This window comes from Pezoporus flaviventris, unplaced genomic scaffold, assembly GCF_033815535.1.
Source record: "Pezoporus flaviventris isolate CSIRO_AGI_PZ_B2104156 unplaced genomic scaffold, CSIRO_AGI_Pfla_v1 ptg000001l, whole genome shotgun sequence".
NCBI lineage: Eukaryota > Metazoa > Chordata > Aves > Psittaciformes > Psittacidae > Pezoporus > Pezoporus flaviventris.
The window spans coordinates 59,009,373-59,034,330 of record NW_026892549.1 but is presented as its reverse complement, the minus strand read 5'-3'; the positions used below and the strand labels follow the sequence as shown (position 1 = coordinate 59,034,330).

The window sequence follows — 24,958 nt, the reverse complement described above, 5'->3', positions numbered from 1 at the left end:
ATTTTTTGATATTCAGTAAATTCAGTTAAATTCTTTTAAGAGAGGAAAAAGGACATTTGTGCCTTCAAAACACTGTGAAAACTTACTAAGGTGAGATAAATAGAGCTTTACGTATCACCTAACTAACTAGCTAACTTCCACTTTCTCCTCTTACAGAAGACTTCCCTACTGAAAAGACCACCTGGCTAGTGTAGCCAAACAAGTTGAAACAGCAGTAATATATAGATATAAACTATATAAACAGATCTTTGAAGCCTGATTATAAAAAGACAAACTTCATACAGATATTTCTGTAGGAAAAATTATTTTCTATATGTTATTAATGTAGCTTACAAGACTTTCACTTGCATGTAACATTATCAGAGATGGAAGTAAATAGAAACTCACCACTTTCAGCTCTGGTACAGATCGGCTTAGTGTCCATTCCTGGCTATTTACAAAGGCATCTGTAAAAGCGGACAACAGGCACAAAATCAGTACAATGACATTTCATGGTCTGCTACACAGGATATCGTGCTAAGGTGTTGGGTAGATGAAAGCAAAGTCACACTCAGTCTAACATGAAAAACACTATGGGTTCGGATGCATTACACCCATTCTGCTGCTCACTGTTAGCAAGTCAAGCTGTATCATCTCCACTGGCATTAGCATGCTCAAACTAACTCCAGTCCTCCAGGGCTATGAAAAAAACACTTTCAATGTGTACATGGTGAAACTGTTTCTCAACTACCACAATACATTTCTTCCTTACAAGAACAGCCTCAGACTGCTCATCACGCTGCAATTCTGGTTGCCACCATCAGCAGTAGCTTCGCCACCCAGGTAAAGGAGAATATTTGCCTGTTCTAAAAACATGATGGTTTTTCCTTAGTGTCAACAACTGCAATTACCAGCACCAGTGCTAACACCTCTGCCCAGCTAAAGGACAGTATCTGTTTCTTCTGGAAACATGCTGGTTTTCAGTAGCACAATCCAGACAGGAATAAACCACAAAGCCATTCACTATAAAATGGAATTAAAACTACTGGGGTTTGGGAGAGGGCTGATTTCTGGAAAACTGGCAAGTTCAGTTCATCATTGCTCCCAACAGAAACTGAGTCCGGAGGACTGCATCAGATCCAACCTCATCAACAATTCCACACCAAACAAAGGGAAAAAAAGCTCCAATTTTCTGCCTCCAAAACCATTTATCATTTTTTCCCCTCTCTAAGGGACTGAAAACAAACAGATAATGATATTTCCAATACAAATCAAAGCAGCATTACTCTGAACCTCGATTCAACCCTCAATAAGACCATGCAAACCAGATGAAAGCCTGTGTCTTACATGCACAGAACGCTCCTCCCAAGCAGATCAGATGCAACTCTACAGTAATGAAACAGCACTGAATGAAGTCCCAGCATTACAATCAATTCCTAATGGTATGGGAAACAAGAAATAAGAGGTGAAAAGTATTTGCAAGCCACTGCTTCCCCTCTGACACAACAGTCAGGAAAAGGCTATTTCATTTTGAAAATCAAGAAGTTGGAAGCAATTTCCTACCCCAGGTGGTATCCTCACTAACTTAAACCACAAGCTATAAGCAAGCTTTCCCAGTGCCTAACTAAAGACAACCACAAAAGGAAAGAACTGACCATAATGAGAGGCCACCAAACCAAAGAGTTCCCTTTTCACAAACCTACTTCTTCATGGTATGAAAGTGCAGGTGTCCCAAGAGATGCTTCTGTAACTTGACTTGCTGATTTTGTTCAGCACTTATGAAACACTAATGAAGGCTCACAATTATAAAGTGCTGATTTAATCACTGCATGTTTAATCCCAGTAAAGGTATCAACTAACGTGTACTTATAAAACTGATGCTTTGAATTCATGTTTTTTCTTCTCTAAACAGAACTCATTAGTCAGCCTTTAATTTCACTGATAGCCTCTATCTCACAGCAAAATCACATCAGAGCTAACCAGCAAAATGCACATTTTACAACGCAAGATGTTGGAACAAGAAATACTACCCCAGTAGTCTTCCACTATAGCAGTTTTTACTAGGTATTAATTACATGTGAATGCGTAACAGACCCAAGCTAACCCGTGTTCTGCTTCGTAACCCAAAGTACCATTTGCATTTTGTACTTCTGCTCCAAAACACTTTTTCCTGACAATTCCAAAACTGTATGTTTGTATGATTCCACATAATGTTTGTATAGCACGATTTGAACACGCCTATTTCTCTTTTCCCCATACTTGTGCATGTATTATTCCTTCCTTCATCAATATGTGCAAAAGATGGATACATGGATAAAAGTTAAACAGGCCCTTTTATCTGCACGACTCAGCAGCAGCAGAACAAGCCAAGGTCATACAACACAAGGCGGTTTCAGCTGATCTCCAGATTCTTCGGAGTCAAGGAAAACCATCAGTCTTAGGCAAGCATTACACTTCACTGGTGGGGTGTGTGTGTGTGAGAACACTCTATCGATGTTGACAAGCTTCAATAAAATAGGAAGATTAAAAGGCAAGCGAGCAGATCACTGCCACCTTGGAGAACTGCAAAAAGCCATTTAAGCCAAGGGGCAGACTCACAAAGGGAACAAGAACATCAGAAGCTCCATCACTTCTTCAAGAAACAGGACAACAGACAGTGTTTTGTAAGATCTGTAACTTCTAACAGGCTAAATCAGGAAGGAGAGGAAATGAAAGGTAAACTTCCATAAAGCCATGAGGCCAAAAGACAAAAGTAGAAAGATGACAGCTGCAGAGAGGAAGAATAATCCAGTCTAAGGCGTGGATTTATTCCGCCTGCATGGTCCTTCTTTCACTGAAGCACACCAATTCCACCCAACAACCTTCAAAACAAACTGTCCCAGACAGCAAGAGATGATCCCCTATATTTCCCACGTTAATAAATGCATCTTAATTCTGATGAGCTATAGAGTAAGAGAAATTCAATAAAACAAACTTTAGACGGCCCTGGGCTTCTTGACAAAGCTACATGCCCCTTTTCATTATGTACATGGTTACAGCTACACACACAGGTTTTGAGCACCCACAATACTCGAGAATATTTGAAATACTATTTTATTGCCAAAATATACCTGTTAAGGAAAAAGATGACCTCAATCCAACCCATTTAAACTAAAATTTCACATTATGACTATCTTCAATTTGCAATTAAATTACAGATGGTTTCCACTGCCTCTTCCACAAACAAAACCCCTGAACTTTTACTATGAGATCTATGGGGTCATCTTCCCTTGGGAGTGTAATTTACGCTTCCAACCCATGGAATAGCACGTATGAGCAGAGAGTATCCATATCAAAAGCTGTCTTTTGTTTTTCAACAGATAGGTAATGAATAAGACAATTTATATATAAAAAGGGCCTTTTGGAACCTAACACACTCTTCCAACTATTTTATGCAAAGCTTAAAAATAAGCATGATGGAATATTTTCCTAGTGTACTGTACTGGAACCGAGTTGGAGCTTTGACTTGAAGTACTGAGAGATTACCCCTCCTCTGAAAAATGCATGTTTTAGTAGCCGCACAAGTCTCAACCCAAAAGCTGCTCATTTCCCTCTTTGCTGAGAAAATTAGCACACAAGCTTTGGGAAATACAGTCTGAAAGGGCTGCTTTGATATGGTTCCAAAAGAAAGATGTGTGGCTTTATCTGCATACTGTGGGCAAGTGGGAACATAGAGAATATTTTCTGTACCTGTTCGCACTCGGGTTTTTACCTCCAAAGTAGGAAGGAACTGAATATTGCTCGTAACGCAGAAGCAATTGATGGGGGGGAATCAGCGAGGGATGCAGTTGTTGGTACTTTAACTTCATTCACATGTTTTTGAGGGCGCCTCTTCTTACAAAACAGAAAAAGATCTTTAGCTGAGGCTTTCCAAAGGAATCCCTTGGCTTCTTCCTTCTTTCTTTCATAGCTTTTCCCCGTTTAAAAGAGCAGCAAAGGGTCTTCAGAACAACCTGAGGGAAGCTCTTCCTAAGCAGGTTTCCAAGCATCATGGAAGATTTAAGTCTTTTAATGTCATACTGCAGAGACATGTGCCTGCTCTTTGCTCATCCCTCCTTGTGCACTGGTTTGCCAATACATTTTCATCTCAGTGAGAGAAAAAAAGAAATCCACCAGCTTCTCGGGCTTTGGACTCAGTTGCCACTCAAGGGTGAGATACAACCATGACAATAAAGGACAAAACAAAGGTGAGTGGAGTAAAAACAGTGCAAGGAGTGAAGCAGAGGCTCCTGTGCTGCCACTGCTGATGGTGGGGCTGTGGGCTGCTGTGATGGTGCTGAGGCAGCTGAGGTTCTTATTGTTCAATTAGCCAACAGACCTGGTTGGCTTGGGGGGAGTTTTGGAGCAGGAAGGATCCAATGGATGGCAAGGGTGGTATGAATCTAATCAGCCCCAGCTGGAAGTATTTAGTGTGGGCTGATGAGCTGCTTTACAGCTGTTGCCTATGGCAGTAAATGGAGTTCATTTAGGTTATTAGAGGGCCTCCAGCATTAAAAATCAGACATGGAGGCAGACAGGCTTTTGCTGTGGTTGTTTCTATAACTGCTATGAAACTTCTCCAGTTCTCATATGGGACTTGCCTCCCCTCTTCTTGAACCATGGATGGTTGAACTGACCCTGCTGTCCCTCAGTAACATTGGTTTGCTTTGATATTTATTTAGTTTTTAGTAACTGGTCCTGGGTTTGAAGATGGAAACTTGGATTTTTTTTTTTGTTTGGAAACTTACTCTAAACAGGGTTTCATACACAGTGTTGAAGCACTCAGACCTTCTTGAAAGCCTGCTGTTGTCCTATGCTATGGAGAACACAGACCTTGGCAAGAATGGCCATCAAAGCCCAAGATTTTACCACAACACTGTGCTCACGGGGAACAATATAGCATGTACACCTGGTTCTTACTATTGGAACTAATCCAGAAGGTTCCTCTGACTGGAGCCGAGTTACTAAACTGAGGATTTAAAATAGCCAGGAATCATCCTGTAGTTTGCGCTTCAGCATAGCGATGCATAAGTGGCATAGAGAAACTGTACATGCAGTAGTGGAAATGTTAAGGAAAAAAAGAAATATGAAGAAAAACAGATGCTATTATACGGAAAAGTAAAATTTGAGGAAGCAAATGCAACTTCAACTGTCTTCTGGTGCATGTTTTAAAGAGAAAGAAATGACTGACACCATGCGTATTTGAAGCTTTGATCACTGATGCAGAAGTTAAACGAACAGGACATACAACTGCGATTAATTATTGACGAAAGTCATTCCTTTCATATGTAGAGCCTGTACTTAGCTGTGAAGGTTGAGTTCACTTGAATTCCAAAGTTGGGAAGTAATGCAAACAAGACCCCAGTTGATCAGCTTCATACATGTGGTTCTATTTATTATGCAAATCTCTTCCAATATGTTTAAATCAACATGCAGTAGTGGGGCTCTTCTTTCTGCAGCAGAGTGTGTTCGGGGACTATACAGTTTGTACTTTGCATGCTGCAGTTCGATGCATCCAATGCTTTATAGCCATGCTGTCACTTTAAGTTAGCTCTCTTCATTTAAAATAGAAGAAAACCAAAAAGGCAAATCCCAAAGCTTGTTTGTCATGTTCTATCTGCAAGTATTTGACCTCTTCACTTCAACTTCTATGGGTCTTTGGATTAACTCAGAATAAATCACTACTACCAGAGTCATTTGTACTTGAACTATGCTGGTTAGCTGGGTATTTCAATGTCCACACAAATGATAGTGCATGAACAAGGTTTTGCTAAAGAGACCAGCAGCTGAACATTCAAGACATGTTCTAACTGTCCTCATCACATTATGGAATCCCAGCCTGGTTTGGGTTGGGAGAGACCTTAAAGCTCACCCAGTTCCAACCCCCTGCCATGGGCAGGGACACCTTCCACTAGAGCAGATTGCTCCAAGCCCCTGTGTCCAACCTGGCCTTGAACACTGCCAGGGATGGGGCAGCCACAGCTTCTCTGAGCACCCTGGGCCAGCGCCTCAACACCCTCACAGGGAAGAACTTCTGCCTAAGAGCTCATCTCAGTCTCCCCTCTGGCAGGTTAAAGCCATTTCCCTTGTCCTGTCCCTACAGGCCCTTGTCCTTGAAGCCAGGTCATGGGGAGCTTCTCACCCAACACCCCCAAGTCCTTAGGGCTGCTCCATCCAGTCTCCCCTAGCCTATGTTTGTGCTGGGGACTGCCCCAAACCCGGCGCAGTATAGATTATAGAGCTCTCCCCTATAAACCAATTAGAAATCACTGCTGCACCAACACAGCTCCAAACATCTCCCTTTTTCTTTCCTGAGACTCAGAAGTGTCACTTGATCTTCTTATGCAGTCTGAACAAAAAGGAGAATTGCAGTGTGGTCCCGTCCCTTCCCAGCCCTTCTCTGCACAGCTTCAGCTGGGGAATCCAGCCAGGCTCTGATGAATGCTGGGAAGTGACGTCCCATCACGCACATCACTGCATTTACACTTCATCAACAGGATTAATACACGCATTGCAGAGGAATTTATTTACCATCTGAAAACAAGAGAGATTTTTGTGAGCTGCCAGTTTAAAAGACTCCCTCATCCACCCCTGTGTTGTCAGAGAGGATAAAAACCCAAGAGCTGCTCCAGTTCCAACATAAACGTTTGATATTGGTCAGATTTATCCCTGGCACTACCTACTTGCTATTTATAAGGTGGAAAACTGCACTGAGCTCAGCTTTTTTAAGGCATCAGGCACCTCAGCCGAAGCTCATTAGAGCCCCACACACATTTGATGTCTGAAACTCCATGCCCTGTAACAGAGAACCATATTAAACAGATATTTAGGTCAAAACCATTAATCTATCTTCCAGCAGCAACCGGCTGCTGCAACAGCATTATCCTTTGTGCTGCCATGGAAACAAAAGGAGGACCAGTGATGGGAAGAGGTACACGACCTGATCAGTCCATGAGTGAGCCTTGCCCAAAATACACTGTGGGGCTTGGGAATTTCATAGAATCATAGAACCATCTGGGTTGGAAAGGACCTTAAAGCTCACCCAGTTCCAACTCCCTGCCATGGGCAGGGACATCTTCCACTAGAGGAAGGGGCTTCAAGCCCCATCCAACCTGCACAGGTAGTTGTTATTTACTACATTTATTATAAAGCTATAATGTAGTAGGACACTTGCTGCAGCACAGATCCCTCCAATAACTGCTGCTGGGTTTTTTCAAAGGGGAAGAATCAACTATTTATACATGACACGTATTTAGACACGATTTCCTAATTTTGAGGACGTTCTATACACCAGAGGACCCTCCCTCTTATCTGGCGGCAGCTCAGCTCGAGTCTCTAAGCAAGAGCAATTCTTTCATTCATCAAAAGCATCCAATTTCCCTTCTACCCCTCTAAAGAACTCCAGTAAATGTGAGACAAGACTTCCCCCAGAGAAGCCAAGCCCACCCTTTCCCAATACATCATTTATCCATCTATGGAGTTTAGTCTGTTTCTCAGCTTGGTGGTTGCATGCTCCAAGCGTGATTAATGTAGACAGTGGCAAACTTTACCCCCTGTCACACCCATGCAGCCACGATGAAGTCAATATGGTTAAATGGGTGTGATCAACTTGCAAATCATGGAATGGTTTGAGTTGAAAGCAACCTTAAAGCTCACCCAGTTCCAACTCCCTGCCTTGGGCAGGGACACCTTCCACTAGAGCAGGTTGCTCCAAGCCCCGTAACAGCTTGGCCAATGCTCTTCTACGCACCTACTCTTCCCTCTCAAGTCACCTGCAAGCAAACAGTGCTGGACCAGGCTGTAAAGTAAGTAACAGTGCAACCAAAGATGCTTCATTCTTCTGCTGCCCTGAACCATCTGGTGCAGCCGGAGCACCCAGACCCAAAAACAGGCAGTATCAAAGCTCAATTACTTACAAACTGACTCCTGGCCCAACTTCCTTGCTTGTCACCCACAACCTGTGCTCTGCCACCAGATGATCATTCAGCTTTACTTCCGTTCTTTCAATTGTGGCTATCGAAAGCGGGCCCAGCATGTTTGCAGAGGAGTACACCTAGAAAAACATCTCCCTCCTCCACCAGGGAGATTATGAGTTGTTTATGCAACACATTGCTAAAAACATTTTTTAGAGCTCGAGTCATGTCTCTCAGATTGCTATGGTGGTTGTCAAAACAGAGCCTTCTTTTCCCTGCCTATACCATATGTAATACTAAGGCCACTTTCCCTAAGCTGATATCACCCATGCAAGATTTGGAGATGATTAGTGGAAAATACACAAATGAGACAGCGTTCTCCAGAGACCGGCACAGCAGGAATGATCTGATGGGGTTTATATTTATTAGCCTGATGCACATCTAACTTGTTTAAACAAGGCTTTTGTCAAATGTCAAAAAAATGTTCATGCAATCCAAGGCATGCTCTCCAAGGGAATTAATGCTGAGCTGGAACCAATGTGAGAGCCTTAGTTACAGCAACAAGGAAACAGTGAAAAGGGGCCCCTTTTGATTGCAAATAGATCTGCCGAGATAGAAAGGTTTATTTCCTAATAGCAGAGATGGAGAATCTAGAGCAGGACATTGGGGTGGTAACACTCAGGTTGGGTCTGTGTGAAAGCCTCTCTCCCTGCCTTCACGGGGAAAGTGTCCAGTTCCAACCCCCTGCCACAGGCAGGGACACCTTCCATAGACCAGGTTGCTCCAAGCCCTGTCCAACCCGGCCTTGAACACTGCCAGGAATGGGATATGGATGGGGAAGAAGCAGAGAGAAAGCAAAGCAAAGAAGGAAGGACTCAGGGCTGCCATTATCTTAAAACTGCCTCCAAAATAAGAGTTACAAAAAGTAGTATGCGACTAAATGCTATTAAAAACCAGTTTCCTTCCCCAGCTTCCTATTGAAAGAGCACCTGCTATTAACAAGGCATTTCATAAAGCAGCAGACCTGCACAAGGAGAAAATATTTATTCTTGAGACTCATTTGTGAGATGAACTTTAGACTCAGTGAGTAACTGTAACACAAAGCTTCTTTCTTTGACTGCCATTCGTAGATAAACTGCAAGTCTGCAGGGAGCTGAAAGCAAGCAAATCCACTGCTGCCATCCCAAGGTTTGCAACTGTTCACCCTCATTCCTTCACCTTCTCCTCCCAGGCAGCCTGTCCCACACCTCACCCTTGATTCATTCATCACACTGAAGCAGCAGCAAGAGAGTCTGACCAAAAAGATGCTGCAAACCACAGGCAAGCTCACACTGAACTCAACTTTTCCCCAAGTTAACAGTCACTGCAAGTTTGAAAGGTCTGACATGTCACCTCCACTCTGCAAGGGTTGAACCATCATCATCATTACTACACCGATTGTCTCCATTACACAAGCCATGCTCCCAACTCACATCCCCCCACACGATGTGAAGAATTAGTGCAATACCTCCAATTGCTGGGACCTAAACCACGGTAGAACCTTGAAGCTACTATGGCATTCTTTTGAAAGCAAACCAATCCAGGCTATAGGCAAATACCAAACTCCTCATATTCTCCATTGGAAAACTGTGGTTTTAGCTTTGCCAGAACTGGTAATATTGCATTTTTTATAAACACTCACTCAGGAATAAGCTGTTCCGAGTCTTTGCAAAGATCCTGCCCTCTGGCTATATTCTCATGTAGATTTCCTGGGTGAAGCCAAGAAACTCAAGTGTGTTTTCAGAGCTCCATCAGGTTCCCATCACCTCAGGCACGTACTTGAAACGCAAATGACTGTACTAGACATGATGTATTTAAAGAAGCCCATGCAGAGTTCAGGAATCTGAAAACAATTTAGCTACACCCAAGAGACCTGCCACCTCCTTCCTTACAAACCAGCTCCGATGCTTTTCATACCCACTATTTTACAGCACACCAGAGAGCCCTCTTCTAAGGAGAATGTGGGAAAAGAACCAGATCTTGCTGCATCTTCACAGTGTTCTGGCTTGACTCATGACATACCCTAGCAAGCCACACTGTAAACCGACTCCTTACTAAACCCCTGCTTCCGAACACATAAAACCTACTCCCGCTTCATATTCTGCTCCCTGTTAATGCCATAACCTCCTATTGCCTTTTCCCGAGCTGAGAAAAGCAAGCTGGAGGCCAGTTATCCCATCAAGGCTTTTATTCTTTTTCACCGCTGTACCACTTCCTACGGTAAACTCCACTGTTTCAGCCACTGAAATCCACTATGAGGAATTCTCTGCATGTTTGGAAAAAAAAAACTGGAAATGAAAACCACACAAAGATCTAAAATGTGATTCAGAGCTAACAAGAAGGGTGTCAGCCTCTACTGCAGCAACACCACTAGCACACACACTAAAGCAAATGATTAACACAATCAAGCGCAGCCTTCAAACTGTGATAAAACACAGCCATTTGCAAGCAGTACAATGGAAAACCAGCAAGCAAACAGCTACGCTCAACCTGTCTCAAAGCCACCCAAAAAGCAGTAGAACACCAGACTACACTAAATGCACACTTCTAGCATCTTGGAAAGCATCAGAGGCACCAAGTCTACCGCCCTTGTAAAGCTGCTCTGTTGGAGCCTTGTGCTGGCTACAGCTCCAGCCAGGCACTGTGCAACTTCATTTTCAAGGTGCAAAAATGGCAATTTTTTGCATTTTTTTTTCTCCCCATCTGGGGACTTCCTCTCCAATTCTGCAAACCCCAATTGAAAATGGAAATGAAAATCCTCCTGCTTCTCCACACCATCTACTCTGCCAGGCCAAAGGGAGCATGGTACCAGCAGAGGGCAAACCAAAGGTCAACGTGGCCCCAGCACCCTGTTCTCAGGAGCAGCAGTGCGAGGCTGGGTTAGGCATGTTTACCTGACTGATGTGTGCTGATCTGCTGCAGTTCAAACAGGATTGACAATTTCTGTTCAAACCTTTCACAGTGCTACCAAAAGCTGCACTTGGATGAATTAAGTGGAACTTAAACTGCCTTTAAGATAGTACATACAGAGACAACATGTGGTTAGCACATCAAGTCAGTTACTGGTGCTGATCAAAACAATTCCTGGCTCCTCCTCCCTGTTTAAATGGATTGCTTTTTCCCAAGCAAAGGCGGGCACAAGGATGAGCACAGAGCAAACTGCAGCTGCTGCCAACAGCTGGAGCAGGAACCGTCTCGGCTATGGGATTTTGGAACCAGGGCTTGTTTTAAGCTACAGCGCACCAAAGTTCACATCCCAGATTGGAAACAAAGCAAACCCCAAAATAAACTTCACTGTCTTCCTAATTAAAGAGATTCATTCCTTCAAGAAAGCGACATAACCACTGCTCTGGGGTTAAGAACCTATATTTAGCACTCGGTCCTTCCAACGCTGTGACTGAGCCTGCATGAGCAGGCCAGAGCCCGACTGCCCATGAAGCATTATTAAAAGCTCTATCTAGAAAGTGGGTTTTTCACATAACTTGATTTGAAATGCCACAGAAAAGGAAGAATCCCAGACAAGTTTATGCTGGAAAGGACCTTAAAACTTATCCAGCTCCAATGGCAGGGACGCCTTCCACTAAAGCAGGTTGCTCCAAGCCCCATCCAACCTGGCCTTGAAAGGTTTGGAAACCAAAGAAAAAAACAAGTATTTCCAATTTAACTGTCTTCATTTTGCTCTAAGAAACTGTGGTCCCAAAGGCATGGAATATGAACATTCCACCTCCCCAATGAGAGTTAAGTACTGCCGCATTAACTGTGACCCAAAGCACTACTCAAAGCATTGTCACCAACAAGCAGCTGGACTTTAAGGAAGCCAAGCCAGGCTGCTTTATAAAGCACTTTTCTGCCACAGGGCTAGATACACAACTCCAAACTGATATGACATGGGGGGGGGGGTGTATTCTGCTTGCATTCAGTGTTCTTTCAAAGCTTCCAATATTTCAATAACCAAGGGGAAAAAAACAACCAGATTTGAAATCACACTTGAGCATATGTGAGCCAGTAAACTTAAATGGCAGTGTTAGGTACTGCCATTGCTATCTTGAAGATGAGGTCTTCTAAGAAGCAACAAGTTTCTGCTTGAAACATGGTCTCAAACAATGCTTGTAGCACTGGGGTTTGGGACTAGAGGTCTTTAAGGTCCCTTCCAACCCAAACCACCCTATGATTCTATAAACCACATTGCAGATTTCTTTCTCTTCAAGAGCTCAAGTTATCTTGCTCCAAGATGAGTAAAGAATTCTTCAGATTAAGCAGATGTGCTTATTACCCATGCACGCAAGAGAATAAAGTGACAGACCCTTGCGTTTGCTTGTAACTCAAAAAATGAGACCTACCCAGCACTGAGATCCATCCATTCCACACAATTGTAATGTTCTTCCATTCATGGATAAATAAACAATGATAGGACAAGGGGTAATGGGTACAAACTGGAACACAAGAGGTTCCACTTAAACTTGAGAAGAAACTTCTTCTCAGTGAGGGTGACGGAACACTGGAACAGGCTGCCCAGGGAGGTTGTGGAGTCTCCTTCCCTGGAGACATTCAAAACCCGCCTGGACGCATTCCTGTGTAACATTATCTAGGTGTTCCTGCTCCGGCAGGGGGATTGGACTAGATGATCTTTCGAGGTCCCTTCCAATCTCTAACATACTGTGATACTGTGATACTGTGATATCCTAAATTCCACCAAGAAAACCAGCCAAAAAACCCCAACTCATCTCATAATGGGTGGTTTGGGTGATCTGCAACATCTGTAATCACATCTGCAGACCATTTAATGCAAGGCAGAGTAACAGAGCATGTATCAGCTGGCTCAAATTAACACTTCACCTTTATCACTTGCAGAAGTAGTTCCTCATGGGCTGAGAACCACCCATTACTCATGCCTCTGCTGACTCACAGAAATACTAATCAGCCTTCATAAGGTGGTGTCCCACCATGTCATGCAAATTCCTGCCAACTCATAGAGAAAGGGAGGCCTCAGTTAACATGAATCATTTGACAAGATGTATCTGGGTATGTAACAGAATACCCACTATAAAACACAATCAGAATCAACAGTTCTAGGAGCTCGTACTTATTGATGATAAAACACAGGTCCTCCAGTAAAGTGCACAGCAAAGGAACAGGGGTTTCACATAATCCAGACTGTCCAACTCATTTCTCTTTATTCAGACAGTAAGATGAGTATCTCATGGCAATTTGCTCCCCTTATCTGCCTCAGTGCCAGCCTCTAGTGCAAGTGCATAATATTTATCTACCATCTGGGACTGCCCAGTTCACTGGGGCTGCAGGTTATCAGGGAACCTACTGGAGTAGCAACATCAAATCACGCTGCACTTTCCTCTGGTACCAGCTATATGTGGCTAAGAAACAGAGTGAAAAAGCACATAGCCATTTTATGCAGGATTATGATTTCAGAATTAAATGCTGAACACAAGCCTACTGGTTTTATTGAAGAACTGAACAATTAGGGTCCAGTTTCATTAAGTTCTGTTTTATTTTACTCCGTTCAAAGATGGATCAAGGCCTCACATCACTGCTCCCTCAGTCTGCCAGAGATGACTCCAAGCCCCATAAACATTGTCTCCAAGCTGGGGAGATGCCTCTTGTAAGGTAATACTCCATCATTACAGCTTAAGTCCACCTTCAGCATCCCCTGTTCTACCCCATACATGATGTATACATAGCAGAAATTGCTGGCATCACAGTTCCTAAGAGCTAAGCAAGATGTGTACAATCAGACATGTTTATCATCTGCAATACTCTGAAGTGATTATCATCATTGAAAACTATGCTGAGGCTACACTGGGGGGAGGAAACCCCAAAACACCCACACCACAGAGGCTGCCCTTCACAGGAGAGGTTTTATGGAGGCTCATGCACTACCTGCAGAAGCTAAACCAGTAAACTCACCCCTGGCCCAGCTGACAAGCAGAACAGTCTTGATTTTATGATCAACATACCCATATTCACAGCAGTCAGCAGCATCTCTGACTACTTCACAGATCTGCCCAATCAACTTCTAAATAACATTTTCCCCATTGAAAATAATACCCAGAAACCCATCCCAAACAACCAGCAGGCAGCCACAAAGGTCTCTTGAGGAATTAATTAATGTTCCATGATTCTGTGATAGAGGCAGTGAAGAAGAAACCCATTACAGATTTCTGGCTGAAAATTGTGCCTCTGAACAAAACACCTACTCAAGATCACATCCATCTGAAAATCTCCTATCACTCTACAAGCTCTGTACCTTGCAGCTTAAACTATCTACTACTTGACTGTTCACAAGGTTTTGATCTGCTATTCAAGTAATCCCAAGCTTTACCCATGTAGGTGAACTGTTCCACAAAGCCTGTGCCTCCATCCTTCCCAACTACTCATCATAGTCATAGAATCCCAGCCTGGTTTGGGCTGGAAGGGACCTTAAAGCTCATCCAGTTCCAACCCCCTGCCCCTTTTCTAGTTAAAAGAGAACAAGGCCACACACCCCCCACCACAACCTTGTATCTGATCTAAAAGCCGCTGCCAAGGGGAGAAGGCAAAGTACCATCACCCCTACCGCACCTGTCACATCAAACAGACAATGCCTTCAGAAGTCATTTAGCTGTCTCCTCAACATCTAAAACACTGGAGAAGCCTGATTACTCATGAAGCTAACAGAAATACAAGTGGGAGTTACTACAGAATACAACCAGAAAACACAAAAGAACATGAAAATGCCAGTTCTGTTGCTTATTCAACCGGACAACTACCTTCCCATGCATCCCAAAGGATTCCCTTCAGAGCGACAGGGAACCTGGACGGTTGGAGCCCACAAGCAGTTATTCACAACTGCAGGAGGCATTTTAACCTGGAGCTAAAGCAAGCTTATGGAAATTGAAAGGTGAATTTTGATTGCTTGCCAGTCCCTATTGATCATTTTTGCACACATGCACACACACACAATATTAATGATGATGAATTTCCAAAGGAACTGTTGGAAATCACAACATAAAAACCGGAAAGCTGACATCACCCAATTCAGATTTGGGAAATCAGATTAGGAACGACAAGATCCTCTGCATAAGCAATACAAGTTTCCAGTACTTTGATGCAGACACTGTATTTGAAAACTACTCCAGTATTCTAGCCTATCACACAACACAAACCCAGTGTAAGCAGTGAGGATTTTGAAGCTACCATGAAAGCATTTGCCAACTGGATCCTCCAAAAGGCAGCCATCTATCCCAAAACACAAACAAGACAACCACTGACATTATGGACAAATGCCGACATTAAACATGCTATAACACTGCAGCAATGAGTCTGAATACCCATGCCAAAACTCACAGGGAGCCTGATCCCCTCGAGCTATATTAAAGCAGACTCTTTATCAAAAGAGCAATGCTCAAACCTGAGCTGAGCTACTACAAACCACAAAAAATCCCCTACCTCCCCCTGCATCAAATTAACACTAAAGGGGAAATGTGATGCCATTCTTTCAGGGTTCCTTTCAGGGTTCCTTCAGCGCACCATGTTTTCTCCTTGCAACAATTCCTACGCCACTGAAGTTCTTTTCAGTCATTTCCAAACCATTTCCAGAAGTGATTTATAACATCAGGCACAAAAGCTACAAACAGCACAAGAGTCTATGGAAAACTTGACCTTAGTGTTGCGTTTTTCCATGTATGCTGGCCTAAGAGGACTAGAACATGCTGCACACATCTGTGTAACTCCAGTCCAGGGCCTGAGATGTCAATAAGATCTCCTGTAGGTTCAGCAGAATTACAAGGCAACCACTGCAATTCCCAAGGGATATCCCAGACTTAAATATTCCCTTATTCCATGAAATTAAGCTGCTCAAAAAGCTGCTATGGCCAAGACATGACATACTCATTCCTGAAGATTCAGGTGCCCAGAAACACAAAAGACTTCAAAAGCGATGCTGTGATTCAAACTGCATTGAAACCGAAGTGTTGCCAACATCTCTGATGGAAGCACTGAAAATTAAAACTAAACCCCCCTCAAAAAAAACACAAGCAAAAAAAGCCTCAAAGTGAGTTTTAAGGTTTTAAGCTTAAGTCATCTGCTGGAAAAAAACAAAACATCAGAATGAAAAGGAAAACCAAAATCAAGAGCATGCCAGCAGAGAGCTTATTTCAACAGCCAGGAACTGTCACTGATGTTACTGGTTCCACAATCATATTTTCCTAGGTTTGGGCTGTTGAGTGCACAATGCACTAAGCAAACATGAAGAAATGATGCTGGTAAAACTGACTTAAAGGGATTTCATAATGTGTAATTTAACACAAGTGCTTTTATAACTCAACACTTCCATGCCTTCCAAGCCCAGGAGGACAGGGCACAGCTGGACTCCAAACTCAGATTGCAGAATCATGGAATGGGTTTGTGTTGGGAGGGACCTTAAAGCTCACCCAGTTCCAACCCCTGCCATGGTTCCATCCCTCCTTCCACTAGAGGAGGTTGCTCCAAGCCCCTGTGTCCAACCTGCCCTTGAACACTGCCAGGGATAGGGCAGCCACAGCTTCCCTGGGCACCCTGTGCCAGCGCCTCAGCACCCTCACAGGGAAGAACCTATAGACTCTGTATATATAGTCTTCACTATATATATCTACACATATATCATAGGTATAGCAGATCTTAAGGTCCTTTCCAACCCTAACTATTCTATGATTCTATACATATCATATATACGATAATATTTATGCAGAAATCTATTTTTCTTCATCTTCAGAGGAAAAGTAACACTAATTTTACAGGTTTGCTGTGATTTCCATTCAGTTTTTACTGCCCATTTCTACAAGGAACCCTTCCAGCATCCTCCCCCAAGGCGTGACAGCATTCCCAGAGCTGCTTGTCATGCTGGCAAGCCCATGGAGGACAAGGGACAGCACATGTAAACAGAAAAGGCCAGCAGTGTTTGTGATGACTGCAGTGACACATTCCTAGGATTATTCTGCAAGAAAAGAACTCAGATTGGGTCCAAAGAGAAACAAACTTTTGAGTTTGAGGTTGAAGCATGTAATCCTGCTGTAACAGAGCGTGTGCATGGTGCAGAACCAGTGGCACCAGGAATTCTATGTACGGGATGAATGTGCAAACCTTGTGTTTCTCTGGGTAACACAACTCCCTCCTGCAGGCAGAGAACAGTTAAATTCCTCCTTTATTCCCACCCCCCCACCCCCCCTCCCACTGCTCCAGTGAGCGGGCTGGCAAGGAGACTGCATGCAGATAGGGCTGGAAAAGCCAATGCAGAGTGACAGGCAGTCCTACACACACTTCTGAAGCCACCAGCAAAACACTTGCAGCTCAACCACGCAAGCAGCAGGGTATTTTGGGACAGGATACTGGCTCTGAAGATGACTGGAACTCAAGGAAGGCTGTATTCAAATGCTGTGCTTGTGGAAACAGGATTACACTCATGTAAGTCAGTAGCAGCATGCAGTAACCAGCTCCATCACTCACTACTAAACACAGTCAAGTCCCCAGTATCAAACTGGTTTCATTAGCAGTACTTGCACACAAAATTGCTATTGTGCCTCCTCCATTATTTATCCACACTATATATGGGCAACATTACACGGACTGCAGTTGATGTCTCAACCTGGTGGCCCTAAAAATACAAACTCGCATGCATACTTGGATCACACTCGATTTCTTCTTTATTTGGGGATGGAAAGGGATTTGTTATCAGTCAATTCCTTACATACTTTGCAAGGGTAGAAGGTTAAGGCAAGCTGTGACATGAGCATACTCTGTAAGTATACAGAAAAGGAGCTTTATCCCAACACCTCTTCTTAAAGAAGGGATGGGGGGTTACTGCAGGAAACCATGATGCACATCACCTATGCTTCTGTCCAAGCAACTTCCAGGAGTGTCTCTGAAGGACAACTTCCTTCAGCATGCTTATTCCTTTTCCAAGTCCCCTGGATAAAAGGATTCCTAGGAGAAAGCCCACAAAGTGCCCACATGCACATCAAGGACCTGCAGGGACTTAATAGTGAAGAGTGACTGATATAGCAGACTTACATTAAATACTAACATGTAAGACTGAACTCCATCATGCACAAGCACAGCAGAGCCTCCATTTTGATGGGACAAAGGCATATATATATATATCATAGGAGGGGGTTAACACAGTACCACTTCACAGTTACCTAGAGCAAAGCTGTAATTAACACAGCAACTAAATCCCACTTCATTCTTTTAAATGCAGGTTTCCATTCCTCCATCTAAAGCAATTCCAGGAAAGCCCTCTTCCCAGATGCTCCTGTGTACCACCTGGCGCCCAGGACAGAGAGCAACAACCGCTCTTGTGCAGATGTTCCAGTGGTTGTATGAAGCAGAGACAGATGCTGCAACACAAGACAGTCACATCACCTTGGTCACCAGCAGTATTACTATTGCCTGCCACTAACAGGGATCAACAGCCAAGTGAAAATTGGGCTGGGAATGAATTTCTGCAGTGCACAAGGGCTAAGGAACAGAACTAACAGGCTTTCCAGCCTCCAGGTGAACAGCAGCAGCAGCAGCTCATTTCTTGCAGACCTTCAGACTAGTCAGGAAGGACCAAAAGGTCCCTCCAAATCAATCACTGGTACTTCACTGCACCCAAATCAGGAACAGGGATGAAAACTGCCCATAGGCAGCCCTGGCAAAATCCATCCAACAGGAAGCTGTTGTTCCTTAAACCAAGAATCTAGTGCAGATAGTAAGAAAACTGGTACTCCTCTTGCTGAGGAGATTCCGTCATCTACCCAGGAGGCCCTGGATTGGGAATGCTCCAAGTGCAAGAAGCATCTACGGAAGCACCTATACATATCAAGGAGCACCTGTTTGGAAGATGACCACTTCTGAAAGAGGTACCTACAGCTGAATGACAGAACCAGACCTGTTTTAATCCTGCTGTCCTTGAAGGCAAGACTATCTGTTTCTGCTAGGAAGCTGCAAGATTGGGTAGGGCATTTTGAATTATGAACTGCTCTTACACAGACCGAGGGAACTAACAAAAACATCTCTTTTAGCTTAACCAATAAAGTGTAACTTGGCAATCGCAGCAGAAATACACAGAACCGAAGACAAGACAACACAGCACAGCCACCTTAAAACACAGAACACCATGCTGTCCAGGACCTATGCTGTCTGAGCCACCATGAAACCAGATGACACCATCTGTCAAACTAGAAACTCTCCAGTTTTAGAGCATCATTATATACCAGCAGCCATTGTGCTTTTATCTCACAGGCACAGCTGAACTGAAGAACATACACATTCCATGGCAGCACATTGTTTTTTCTTCCTTAAATTGGGACTCTCTCAAAATGCTTTTCAGAAGTTCTTCACTGAATCAGTTCTGTTTACTGAAGATGGCAGTTAGAATTAACAACAAGTCTTGAGATGACTGCAGTGCCCTGTGATCAGCCTCAACTTATCTTGAACTCTCCTCCCTGCTTCAGGTTAAAAATAAGTCAGTTCAAAGGCCTGGAGGTCAACTGCATTAGCAGGTAATTCACTCACACAGGGAAACCAGGAGGCTCTGCAGAGCTTCCACAGCGCCAGGGTGCCTGGCTGAAGATAGAAAGCAGGAGGTGATATTGAAAGGGGGTCACAATCTCAGGAACATTTCACTCTCAACATCATGCAAACCAACCAGAGGACTTTGCTTTGCACTCCCCACCCATTATGCTCACAAAACCAAGAGATAAGAAAGGGCAAGAAAAGGGAAGGATTCCCACAACCACGTTTTCAACACAGCTAAACATACTCACAGTATTTCCATGCCTACGGTACATACATACAGTAATCATCAAGCCTGCTTACCCATCTTACCACACAGACATGGTGCCAAACATAGATCTCTTATCTGATCTCAACCTACTCTTTCCATAGCCTATCATTCCCACATGTCTTCAGACCAACTTCACCTTGAGTCACCCAGGAAGCTCAGCAGCTATCTGAACTGAAAATCAGGAATTTCATCAGAGAACTTCAGGTCCTCTCCCAGGTCCTGTCCCCACCTAACCCAGAATCCCACGTTCATCTCTTCATTCACAACATTACCATCACAGGCAGCCAGTTCCAGCGCTCTGCCACCCTCAACATAAAGCTCTTCCTCATGTCGAGGTGGAACTTGTGCTTCAGTTCATGGCCATTGCTCGTCGTCCTGTTGCTGGGCACCACTGGAATGAATTTGGCACCATCCTCCTGGCACCTGCCTTTAAGACACTGATCTGCACTGATGAGATCCCCTTTCAGTCTGCTCTCCTCTAGACTAAACAGGCCCAGCTCCTGCAATCTCTCCTCACACAAGAGATGCTCCAGACCCCTGAGAATCCCTGTGGCCTCTACTGGACCCTCTTCAGCAGCTCCTTGTCTTTCTTGTACTGGGGAGCCCAGAACTGGACACAGCGCTCCAGGTGTGGCCTCACCAGGGTCAACAGAGGGGGAGCATCACCTCCCTCGACTGCTGTCACCCTCCTCCTGATGCATCCCATGATACTCTTGTGCCTCCTGGTTCAAGGGCACACTGGTGGCTAGTGGTCAACTTGTCATCCACCAGTACCCCCAGGTCCTTCCCAGCTGAAGGTCAGCCCCAGCCTATGCTGTTGTATTTTACCCAGAACTGCTCACATTCAGTGGCATTTAGCTAACAATGTCCAGGTTACCCTGTGCCCTGGAGAACTACAGGCCATGCTTGCCATTAACAAGAAAGCACAAGGGGTCAAGCACTGAGAAGAGCCAGCGTTATCCCTGTTGAAAGACTCTCTGTGGCATGATTTCCTTCCATTGATATAGACCACCGAACAGCACTGAAAACAAATCGCTTCTCATCTTTCCAAGTTCCTGCTTTCTCACCAGAAATGCACCCAAAATGACAAGATGGGTTAGTGATTTGGCTCTGGAAGGTGGGTGTGAACAGCCACACACACCTGAATATCCCAACTTCATCATCAACAGGTGATGTCAAAAAGAGCACATTCTGAGGACAGAAATTAGACTCCTCTTATGAAAACCAATTTGCCATTGCTAAATTTTGCACTAGGAAACTGGCTGCCAACACACAATGAGGGTATTGAACCAAGCACCCTTTATAACAGTGAAAAAAATAGATGGATGTCACTGCTGTGAAGTGAGCACATGAAGTAACAGAACAGCTTGGAGAAAACATTTCACTTGGAAACACACTTGACCAAGTTACCTCAGCAGAAACACAGCACTATGGGGTGTAAACTAGGAATCGGATCCATGGTTTGTTAAAGCACTGGTGCGAGTACGTAACACCATAGTGCCAGGCTCACTTCTCACTTGAGGAAATGACAAGAGACCACCAGCACTTTGCCACCAGTACACAGGTGAAGAGGCATTAGCTTGACCAGCTATCATATGGGAAGGAAAAAAAGATGACAAAACCAACCCAAAACCCAATAGCAGAACAACTGCATTTCTCTAAACAACTGCAGTGGAGCTGGGCAACACGAACACATCTCTAGCTACACTGTGACCTGGAGAGCAAAAGTAGGCAGGCAAAAGCTTTCAAGTGCTTCTGAGCCAGTATTTCAAATACCTCCTGAATTCCTCCTACATAAAATCAGGCCTGCCTTCTGTCGTGGTTTAAGCCCAGTCAGTAACTTAGAACCAGGAATTACAACAAAGTACTTCAATGGAAATACAAGACACTTTAGTCTTCAGCAAAAGCTTTCCACAGCAAAGAGCAATCCCCATTTACAAAGCAGCAGCAGATACTCAACAGCTTGAGGTTCAGTTCAGTACTCACTTGGGATTAGGGAACTAGCAGCCCACTTGCATGGCTTCTTAAAGGTGGGAAATAGAAGATGATGGACTAGCAAAGCCGTAAGAAGAGTTCAAAGGTTTACCTATGGAAGAAGATATGCTCATACTTCAACTCACTCTACATGGCAGCACTGATAGCAGCTCACCACACATTTTAGGAGTCATGATACCACTGCATTCCCTGACAATCCACAAAATCATCCCTGTTTGAAAAGGAATGTTATGTCCATATTATATGTCACATTGAGATTTACACTGTCCAGCATCTGGAGTCGCCAAAGTCTGAAGTCAGCTCCAGAAACAGGCACAATAACCTGCTGTCTCTGCACAGGGAAATGGATTTGTCTCCCACCTGGGCACTGTCACTAGATAACGCGCCTTAGGTTCTTCTAGCTCTGTAGTGGAAAACACCACTTCCATCGTCACAGAATGAACATGGGAAACAGTGTGCAAAATCATGGATTGGTTGGAAGAAGTTACTTGTATGGATGTATTTTATACCATACTTGGGACAAGGTTCTCTAAAAAGGACTGGAAAAGGCACGAGAAGTAAACTAAGAAATAAACAGTAAGACAAGAATTATAACAAAGTACTTTAATGGAGATACAGGGCAGCCAAAGTGGAGGGGACGAGAGGATATACACACTGAAAGGGATACCAGTGACAGCCAGTAATGATCTGCCACACTGGACTGTGAGGAAGAGCAGCCTGAGCAAGGACACCAACTATCTGCAGCTGAGCATGGGGTAAAAAGGGTGATTTTCAACTGAAGTCAGGTGAGGAAAAACCTAAATGTCTCTCCAAGCCCTGAGCACAATCCCCTGAACACCAGGACATTCCACTGTAACAGCTTCAACAATGAGAACCACACAAGAGTTAAACCTTCCATTGTCCAGGAGCACGAAGTAAGATTTTTCCCTGCAGGACACAGAGATCAAGACAGAAGAGCTGTTGCCTTGCCAACATAAATATTTCTGTATTGCTGAACACAAGAGCTTCTGAATTAGGATGTTGCATAAGGAACAGTTAGGTCAACATCCCAGTTTCCCAGGCAGTCTACTCTGATCCAAGTGCAGTTAACAGCCCTGGAAGAACAGGAGATGCTTTGGGCAGTATGTAATTCTGATGCTCATCCCAAAGAAGGCTTTGGTTTTCAGGAGCTACGCGTGACCATCAGCTCTGCCAGAATACTCCATCACAGCAACACCAGTGGTGCTAAAGGCCACCGATTTTGGGGGGTTCAGTCTAAATAAAGAACTGCCATTTAACTGTGAGAACAAGCAGTAACTCATTAATGTGGGACAACAACACCAGAAGGATGTGGAACCGTTGGAGCGAGTCCAGAGGAGGCCATGGAGATGCTGCGAGGGCTGGAGCAGCTCTGCTCTGGAGCCAGGCTGAGAGAGCTGGGCTGGTCCAGCCTGGAGAAGAGAAGGCTCCTTAAGGGGAGACCTTAGAGCAGCTCCAGTGCCTGAAGGGGCTACAGGAAACCTGGAAAGGGGCTTTGGACAAGGGCCTGTAGGGACAGGACAAGGGGAATGGCTTTAACCTGCCAGAACAGGGGAGACTGAGATGAGCTCTTAGGCAGAAGCTCTTCCCTGTGAGGGTGCTGAGGCGCTGGCCCAGGGTGCCCAGAGAAGCTGTGGCTGCCCCATCCCTGGCAGTGTTCAAGGCCAGGTTGGACACAGGGGCTTGGAGCAAGCTGCACTACTGGAAGGTGTCCCTGCCCATGGCAGGGGGTTGGGAATGGATGAGCTTTAAGGTCCCTTTGATACAAACCAGTCTGGGATACTATGCTTACTTTCACGTCAAGAAAAAGACAAAACACCATGCTCTTCAGACCCAGATAACATCAGCATCCACAGAAACCAGCAGGACAAATAAGGATTGAGTGCATCTTGACAGATGCATTACATTTCCTTACAAATACAACCACAAATACAGCTGCAGTAAGTGGCTTAGCACTCACTTTTAGAAGTAACTTTTCCCTTACGTTTAATTCACGGACACTGCCATTAGGCAACTGCTTGCATGGCAGTAACACATAAGAAACTACTGGCGTTAGAGAGCCCTCTTCTCAAAACCCATCCATATATATGTACATACATAGCGAGTCCAACACAAGCACAAGAGTATTTTTAGGAATGCAGATTCTCTACCAAACCAGCCAGACAAGCTGACTGACAAATAAATGCAAATGAATAAAGAGGTATTATAAATAACTTGGAAGTGGCAGGAGTTGGCAGCACTGAGCACAGTATTTGAGCTCCCCTTTGTATCTAAGTTGCAAAACATCATCACCTAACACTTCCAAGAGTAAAGATCTGCTCTGGGGCTTCATTCACAAAATGGAAGTGTAGCTCACAAGCATTCAAACCGCACTGTGAAGAACAAGAACCTTTTGCTAACGATAGGATCTGTCTAAGAAACTTCCACATTACTTCTTAATAAATACCTCCAAGGCAGAAATTAACTTCATCAAGCTCAGGAGCTGAGAGTCATCATCAATTCAGCTAAAAATAACAGCTGTTTGATGTAACCAGAACTGACATTGCTGATTTTTTCTATTTCATTTAATGCTTCTTTTCTCTCTATAAACTAGTGAAAATAAAGGTAACAAATAATAGGTTTCAAGTAATCTATAGCCCCTCCCCTATCAGGTTAGGACTAACTTTGTGTACCACCCAAGTGGAGTATTTACAACCAGGAAATACAGATGTGCCTGCATCATAAATCACAGTTACTGGATCTGACATTATGGCCAGATCCTATGGGGGTTCCCCATAAAAGACCTTACTGTAATGTCTTAATACACTTCGAGATTTACTTTGTGTTATGACTTCAGACAAGTGACCTTTCCATCTTCATCTGTGCGACCTCAAAGTAACCCAAAACATATGAAAAGAAGTACTAACCACGAAGCTAAATGTTAACTTCACTGAACCCACTTCACAAGTACTCATTCAAATTAGACTAACCAACGCTTAAGACTATCAATCAATGGCAAAAACCAACCCTTATGTTGCCCCAAGTCCCTGCCTGTTCCAAAGGGATCACAGCCGATAAAGACCACGAGTTTCAGCACCCCTCCACTGCCTTCTCCCCAAAGAAAAACTCAAGGAATACCAAACCCCACCATTTAAGTTTTACTAATGTCTTCTGTGCATAGTAGAAAAAAGCCTGTAGGAAGCTACACTGCGCTATG

The 24,958-nt window shown here is 44.0% G+C and overlaps 1 protein-coding gene across 8 annotated transcripts in view; it reads right to left on the bottom strand.

Annotated features, from left to right (window-relative positions):
- AGAP1 (ArfGAP with GTPase domain, ankyrin repeat and PH domain 1) overlaps positions 1-24,958 on the bottom strand; it is a 327,230-nt gene that overhangs the window by 234,544 nt on the left and 67,728 nt on the right. For all 8 annotated transcript variants that reach the window (XM_061459922.1, XM_061459932.1, XM_061459942.1 and 5 more), the window contains exon 2: positions 388-446. In XM_061459922.1, the coding sequence (XP_061315906.1) occupies positions 388-446 (59 nt within the window). The remainder of the gene's footprint in view (positions 1-387; positions 447-24,958) is intronic.